Source organism: Sinocyclocheilus rhinocerous, unplaced genomic scaffold, assembly GCF_001515625.1.
Source record: "Sinocyclocheilus rhinocerous isolate Xijiao unplaced genomic scaffold, SAMN03320098_v1.1 scaffold419, whole genome shotgun sequence".
Classification (NCBI taxonomy): Eukaryota; Metazoa; Chordata; class Actinopteri; order Cypriniformes; family Cyprinidae; genus Sinocyclocheilus; species Sinocyclocheilus rhinocerous.
The window spans coordinates 1,534,644-1,543,321 of NW_015653519.1; the positions used below are offsets into that span (position 1 = coordinate 1,534,644).

Genomic DNA, 8,678 nt, shown 5'->3' on the forward strand with positions numbered 1-8,678 from the left:
GTTGTTAAAATCGAAAGTTGCAATTGTGTTATTTAATGAGCTAACATGAACTAAGACTTGTGTTTTTTTAAACAAAGATTAATAACTTCTGTAGTAAATGTAGCTATTGCTCATTGTGAATGTTAATGTATTAACTAAGGTTAACTAATGAGGTCTTATTGTAAAGTGATACCTATTGGTCTTTATAGTTCTTTTGCACTTTAATCTGTGTAAAACTTTTAACTTTTACATTTTTCTGTATTGCTTTATTGCATTTAAATGTTCAGTTATTTTTGTTATAAGAAAAAAGTTATTAAACCTGTTATACTGTATTATGACAGCACTTTTTTTAAAACTAAATTTCAATACCGTGATAAAAGCATTAGCAATTAATCGCAACATGAAAATTTGATACCGGCATATCCCTAATATGCATACAACCAAAACATAGACTTGCAAAGTATACTCAGTTAGATAACGTTTGCAAACACAGGAGCTCAACAGATGCCACAAAACCTGTGGTTACCTGCCACAAAATTTCTAAACTTGAAAAAGCATCTTAAAGTAAGTTGTTCTCTGAAAACCAGGGCTCCCAACACTGTTCTCACGCCACACAGACATTTTTTCACGCAATGCCAGTAGCTATGTTTCCATCCACCTATTTTTATGTGCATTTTGGATTATCGCATAAAAAACCGCTGGATGGAAACGCCAAGATGCGCGTAAATTCAAAAAATGCGCATAAAAAACTTATGCGCACTAATGAGTAGGATAAACTTTTTATCCGATAAGAAAAAATGAGCATAAACTACGATGGAAAAACATTTACCGAATAAATTCCACCATGCGCCTCTAAAAAGTCATGTGACTTTGCACTATGGGTATGCGCACAAATGAGTAGGATAAACTTTTTATCCGATAAGAAAAAATGAGCATAAACTACGATGGAAAAACATTTACCGAATAAATTCCACCATGCGAATTGAAAAAGTCAATTCCTGACAACCTGACAAACCAGCGGACCGATCTCAATCACAGCATCTATGTGTTGTTTTGGTCGTTCTGAAATGCCTGAGGAAAGTCTGTCATCAACTCCTAGTTTTCTTAGAGATATTTAGTGTCAGTTTATCAGGAACTGATGATTTTCTTCTCTTTGACTCGTTGGATGGAAACGGTGCTTTATTCGCAAATGTTTTATGCGATATTCCAGTTTTGCGCATAAGTTAAATTCGCATCTTTGGATGGAAACATAGCTAGTGAGGTTTGTACGGTGGCTCAATAGTGCACAACATAACAAAATCTCCTCAACAAAGCAGAAACAAGCTGCAGCACCATGAAATTAGCACAACACAATGGAAACAAGCTGCAACACAGCGAAATTAGAACAAAACACGACAAAATCAGTCCTATGTGGTGTGTTGTGGCGATTTCATTATGTTGTGCACTACTGGTCCACCGTAGGTTTGTCTGTATGAGTTCTTGTATTTCTATATTTATAACATATGGTATAGTTAAGCAATCAATCGAGGAAGAAGAGTGCTGTTTTCCCGAATATTAGCACGATTGCAAAGGTGATACTGATTTTATGCAATTCAGGTTGTTAACATAAAAACAAGCCCCTTACCTTAAGTATTCCAAAGTATTTAGATTAAGTTACTAAAACGGAGTAATCTAACAAAATGCAGTACAAATTACTTTTTAAAGCATGTATTTTGCAATCTGCAGTGAAATACGTTTTAAAAGTAACCTTACCAAATATGTATATATATATATATATATATACGTGTGTGTGTGTGTGTGTAAAAGTCACAGTGGCAACAGTGGCCTTAGCAAAAATCACTAATGACAGAACTCAAGGATGAGGACACATGCAGGCAGGCGATTCAGTGAGCTTGCTGAAGGTAATCTCTTAATGGTTTTAACATTCATAAGTCTCATCCAGATCTATTGATTCCAGTGCACTCTGGACACGAGAAAGGTCAACAGTCTGTCTCACACTGAGAACAGAGAAAAAGGAATGTGTATAACGGGTCAGGATGGTTAACTAGAATTAATCTGTGTCAGTCCACTGCAACCCATTCAGATAGTTTTGAACATGTCACTTAAAACTTGTAGTGTAGCTATGTACAGCAGTACTGGAACTACTACTTTACCATATGAAAAGTTTAAATTCAAGTAGCCTGACATATTAGCGGATAACCCATCAAGTTACTAACAAACAGCTACTACACTACAAGTTGCTAACAAAAAATGGTTAATTACACTAAAGCTAATGAAGGAGGTGGTGCTGCAGCCGTGACATCAACACCCGGATTTTCCTATGGGTTTTTATAATATGGTTTTTCAATTTTTGAGTAAAACATGGTCTCTGGTAAATTCATGATTCTTGGACGTTTTGCTCTACAACGTAAATTACACACAACTATGGGCAAGATTTACCTAAACAGGGCAAATTATCATTAGAGCACAATTCCATAAAATTGCAGATGGGAGGGGAAAATTCTGCGGGTGATTTACTGACAATGCGCACATCAAAGAACACAGACGCAGTCAGACATTTCCATAATGACCAGCGCAATCTACCAAGAGCAGCGCAAATTACCACCTACTTTAAGATGTGCTTTTTTAGGGCATTAAATAATGCCGCAAATACCAGTAATTTGACGAGCACAAACATTAGTAAATCACGTCGCGTGGTTCATTTGAATAATCTCCTCCCATAAATTTTGCATCTGAAAGAAAAGCATATTCTATAAGGTCAGGCGCAAAAATAATTGTGTCCACGCCTTTTCAGCACTAATTCTTCACTGCGTGTCTTTAGTAAATCCTGACAGTAATATTTTAACGGTTTGCGCAGGCGCAAGCTGTTAGTAAATCTGACCCTATACTGGAAAATGTGAATTTTGAAGCAGTTAATTTTAAAAATGTACGTCTGTGATAAGCAACTTCATAAGAATGTTTGAGGGTGAGCGTGAAAATGCCCAAGTATTGTAAAGTTATGTTTACATGTACTTCACTAACACTACTATACTGTGTGTATATAAACAGTATTTTGTTATTCTTCTCTACTTTTTGGGGAAAATGGCTTACTGAAAAAACGGAAACTATTTTGAAAATAGCTGACTACTAAGCTAAGTTAGTAGTGTTGCTACTTTTGGGTCGAATGAGAACGGGTCACAGCACTCACCTTGCAGCCCTCACAGGCACTGACGCCATAGTGGTACCCTGAAGATTTGTCCTGACACACAAAGCAGGGCTTATAGATGCGAGGAGGAGGGGGCGGAGAGGGTGGGCTCGGGACGATCTCCTCAGAACTCGTACTCTGGGTCTCAATAGCTGTGAAAGAGAGAGAGTTTATGGGTCAATAACATGACATTTTTTTGCTTTGTGTGTCTATTACAGTATTCAAAAATACATTAAAAATCTATTCAATCAGACTGGGACTTGAACACACTTTTTCTATGACCTACATCTTAATTCAAATGAAATGTAATATTATCTTTGTCAAGCATAGAGTCATTCAAATAAAACCTTTGTTGAAAATAGTTTTTCAGAAGCATAAAACATTTAATGGCCTAAATTAAATCCAAACCATGTTGAATAATGCAGACTTTCCTATTTATCTAGGAGACATCCCTAACCCTGAACCCTGTCCCGGAGCGTCACATCGCAGCGCTGCTGTGTGACTAGGAACATTACAAGAGAGATCAAAGACACAGATGTCCTGAAGCAGCTCCTCTAGAGGAACTGAGCTTCTGTCAGAGAGACACAGATGATCTTAGCACATTCATTAAACACGTGTAACACATTTGTGCTGATGATAATTAGCCAGTCATCGCACATCAAAACAAGAGACGAACACTGTTAAACACCATTCAAACCACTGATGGGAAGGTGAACAGACAGCACTGGCTTGGATTCTAGATGGGTTTCCTGCTGTTTGTGCCGCAGGAACTACAAACATCTTATACATGCTTAGTAACAGTAGTAGTAGTCAACGTTGTAGTGGTAGTAGTGAAAAAACAAAAACAAACAAACAAACAAAAATAAATATTTATTTATTTATTTATTTATTCACTTTTTAATGCCATGTCAGCATCAAGGCTATTTTCATGGCGATCTCAGAATAAATTACACAAGGTATACAATTAACAAAAAGTTATAAAATACGTTTCAAATCTATACTAGACAAAAATTCTAAAATACATTAAGGGGATAATTTTTTTAATAAATAAGTTAAACACACTTCCTTTAAAATAAAATAAAATAAAATAATAAATAATAAATAAAGTACTACTCCTATGTCCCCTTCTACTATTTGTATTTACTATTCATATATTTAGTTTTAGCAAATTTTTCTATCATAACAAGTTATTATTATTTAATATGAATTAATTAGATATTTTCATATCATTATAATTAATTACACTATTATTAATAATATTTATCTAACATTAATATTGCTATTCAGTTTTATAATTTTCTTTTATCAAAAATAATTGTTACAATCATTTATATTATGTTAATTAAATTATGAATATATTATTGATTATATTTATCTGTTATTATTAATAATATTTATTTTAGTTTTTATTGATAAATTAATTTATCTAACAACAATTGTTATTGTATTATTTAAAAATAAGTATAATTATATTTACATTTTTAATTAAAGTAATCATTTATTAATTATTATATTTATCCAACATGATTTTATTATTATACTGTTAATAATCATTATTGCATCTCATTTTTCTTTAAATGTGTCAGAAAGGAATATTTCCAGGACTGCATCACAAATCATATCATTATATCAAATCATATCATATCAACACTAAATATATATATATATATATATATATATATATATATATATTCACTAGTGATGTTAATGTACTCTTAAGTGTATTTATAAAAACAGTATGCTAGTATTGCAACATACTATAACATCAAAGATGTTACTCGTTAATTATGTAAAAAATAGTTTCAAACTCTTGCTTTTCCTCTGTCCAAGGGATTGTTGGCAGTATCAGCCAAAAAAACATGGATGGAGGATGGAGGTTTGAAAAAATCTAAAATTGAAACTATATCAAGTAACCATCGACTCACACAATTTGGAATCATTAATTGAAAATTTTGCATACTACAGGCAGCATGTGACTTAGGGACTCCTGGACTATATACGCCTACAAATAATAGCAATATTATGGTGTTCTCAACAGGACACAATGTGTGCATTTCTGTGTTTATAGAAAAGGTGGAGAGGGTATCCGAGGTTAAAGTATGTGCTTGCTTCTCTTGCTGGTTTGGCTGCAGTTTCTTTCCCATGTATGTGTGTGTGTGTCCCAGCTGTAGCAGAGGGCAACTCAACTTGTGAGCTGAAGTTAAATATAGAACTCTTATTTACACACCACTGCTGCCGGCCCCGCCGGGCACATCACACACACAGAATGACTGCAGACACATATATGAAACAGCATCCATACACACACAAACACCAACACACACACTGTTAATGTGCATGTTCCCGCCTGTCTCTCTGTGGGCAGGAAATATTCAGAGACGTCCTGGAACAGACTGACAGAATGAAAGGCTGACTCAGCCGTGGACGGAGAGAGAATGAGAACGAGAGCAGGAAGGAATTGGAGAGAATGGAAGCCAAAATCAAACAACTGAAGTTCAAACATGTGGATATAACAGCCAAGATAAGCACATACACGCACAGCCACATCGCTGGGCAAAACATCCAGGACGTACCAAAAGCTAAAGCTTTGTTTTGAGTGGACAGGGCCATGCCTTGCCCTGAGTCCAACACGAATTAGGCCAAAAGTCTGTGGACACCTGAAGACCACACTCATAATGATGAACATTTCATTACAAAATTCTGAACTTTTAATTGCTCCTTCAGGGTGGGATAAGACTAAGGGTGGGTGGAGAAAAATAATATTAATCAATTAGATGTTTACATTGTCTGCACTAAACTGCCCATCAACAGTGCTATGGTGTTCATGGTGGTTGTCAGGGTGTATCGCCATGTTCTGAGGCCAAATTCACGACAATCCTCTCCTACAAGAGGAGCAAAAGCAGGTCGTCAAAGAGCCAACAACATTCGTAATACACAATGCCTTTTCTTTTCAAGAACATGGCAGGTTTTGGTGTTATCTGGCGGTTCTTGCCGAAGACTCGCTGATCAACTCGGCCTAGCAGATTACCATAATAATCATATAAGCGCAAGTTCAGCATTTTGAGTTGTCTTTTAATTCTCCACATATTTTAAATCTTCTGAAAATTACTTTTTATTAAAAAAGCTTAAAAATAAGAGTAGCAATAATTACAATGATTTTTAAGAACATTCTTTTTTGTTTTGTCTTGAGCAGTGTTATTTTAGTATGATTAATAAAAAGTTTTTTTTTTTTAGTTTAAATGGGTTTTTATATTTTTTCCATTTTTGTTTTAATTTGAACGTTTTAGCAATTTTGTTGTGTCGTTTAATTAGCTTTTTAAAAAATGTCATTATAGTTTATATTAATTTTTTGTTTTACTTTTAGTAATTTATTACACCAAATTATACTAAATATAACTAAGAAATGTCTCCTCTGCAACTAGCTGAAACTAAATAATTGTAAGTTTTTTTCTAACATCAGTAATTTCAGTTGATATTTATTTTATTTCACGTAATAAAAACATTTTTCATGGTTTTAGTTTTAGATTTGTTGACTGTGATAACCCCAGCCTTTAAATCAATCATAAGATTAAAACAAATACATATATTCTTAAGAAAAGTTTTTGGCAATACAAAATATTCTTAACTTTTTAAAATTATATGAAAAAATAGCAGTTACAAAGAATTTTATTCTTGTAATCCGGCACCTGGGTGGTTTCTAGGTGATTGCTTATGCCAACATCAACTGATTTCATTTAAATGGTTGCCGAAAAAACTAGACTAGAAAAAATTACCTTCTGTACTATTTGCAAATATTGGAGGCAGTCAGTGGGGCCCTCACAGACGTAGCAATGTTAGTTCTTGAGAACTGTCCTTATCGTGTGCCAATATTTTCCTCAGCAAACAAGCCACTCATTACCTAGGATGTTTGTGTAATCACGTGATTTTCAGTTAAAATGTGAATAATGACTAATATAGTATGAAAGTAGAGAAATTTTCCCATCCTGCCTCCATCTATTTTTACCAATTTACAGTTAGTCCCACCCAAACTCATGCACCGGCTGAATCAGAAGGTTGCTCAAGCCAACAGAACAATGTTTTGACAGCACTACAGAGCCAGTGTTTTCACTTTTCAGGAAGTCAACCTTTGAAAGACCAGAAATATACTTTAGAAGACGTTCTATGAACGTGCCTGCCATTTCTTTGCGGAGATGTTGAAAATGTAACATGTACTTGAGTTATTAAATGCATTCTAAACGATGAGTAAAAATTGAGCTTGAATAGCTAGAAGCTTTTGCATGTGTCTCACATGCTTGTGTCGAGTATGTTTTAGACCATATAGTTGTATCTGCACAATAAACTGGCATAGGATAAAGGATTTTAACACTGAAAACAATAGGAACAATTTAAAACCACTGTTGAATATGATATGACTGAGCAAAAAAACAAACAAAAAAAACAGCATCAGCAAAATATCCATAATATAATTAAATATATATTTTTTATTTAAATTCAGAAGAAAAAAAAAAAACAGATATAGCCAGAATACAAAGATCCAGGACATGATTTTGGTGTCCCCCTTTACATTGTGTTGCATATCCCAATTTGGTGCCACTGCATAATAGTGTGTGTGCAAACAAATAGATGCACTCAGGACACCCACTACATCAGAGAGACCGAAAAAGAGAAATGAATGAGGTGAGACAGGGATAAATAGAACGAGCACACTGTGTGTGAATGAGTGTTCGTGTGTGTGTGTGTTGTAGTGTTTATGTCAGTCTGTTCTCTCATGTCAACCGAATTACACACAGAACACTTATATAACACACCACATTACTGCTCATTAACAACAACCCCTCTGCTGTCTCTCTCTCTCCCTCTCTCTGTTTTTCTCCGTGTGCAGGCTTCTGAATTTTTTTAGCGAAGCCCTGAATGTTTTTAATCATCTTGTTTTTCACACTAACCTTTCATGCCTTGTAATTTCTGTCACTAAGAAAATCATTCAGAGGTGCAACCTAGAAATCATTCTTCTGACTGCTGCCATAAGTCTTACTGACATACTGCATACTGACGGCGTTCCATCCAAATGTCACAAATGTTTAGAGATAACTAAAGCAGAACAAACAGAAATTTACTGCATCTGCTGTAACTGTAAACTCTTTTAAAGGGGTCATCGGATGCCCATTTTCCTTTTTCTTAATGAAAAGTCTATAACATACTTTGCTTAAAATTTCTCAATGGTAGTGTAAAACAACACCCTTTTTACCCTGTCAAAATCAGCTCTGTTTTCAGCAAGCCGTTTTAGTCCATTTTCTTTAAATGCTAATGAGCTTTGCTGACTCCGCCCCTCTCTTCCGTGGGGTGACGAGTTGTTCTCATGATACGGTTTACTTTAGCCGCGGAACTTGCTAACTAGCACGTTATTAGGAAAGGCGAGTTGCAAAGATTCATAAAAGAACCTTATACTCACTTCTTCTGTAGGTGAGGCTGGATCACGAATGATTCGCGCGAACATAAATGCATTTAGGTAGATCGG

The 8,678-nt window shown here is 34.9% G+C and overlaps 1 protein-coding gene across 3 annotated transcripts in view; it reads right to left on the reverse strand.

The window, feature by feature from the left end:
- The window catches only part of raraa (retinoic acid receptor, alpha a), a 187,630-nt gene that overhangs the window by 19,380 nt on the left and 159,572 nt on the right, over nucleotides 1-8,678 (reverse strand). For all 3 annotated transcript variants that reach the window (XM_016522966.1, XM_016522965.1, XM_016522967.1), the window contains one exon: nucleotides 3,167-3,315. In XM_016522966.1, the coding sequence (XP_016378452.1) occupies nucleotides 3,167-3,315 (149 nt within the window). The remainder of the gene's footprint in view (nucleotides 1-3,166; nucleotides 3,316-8,678) is intronic.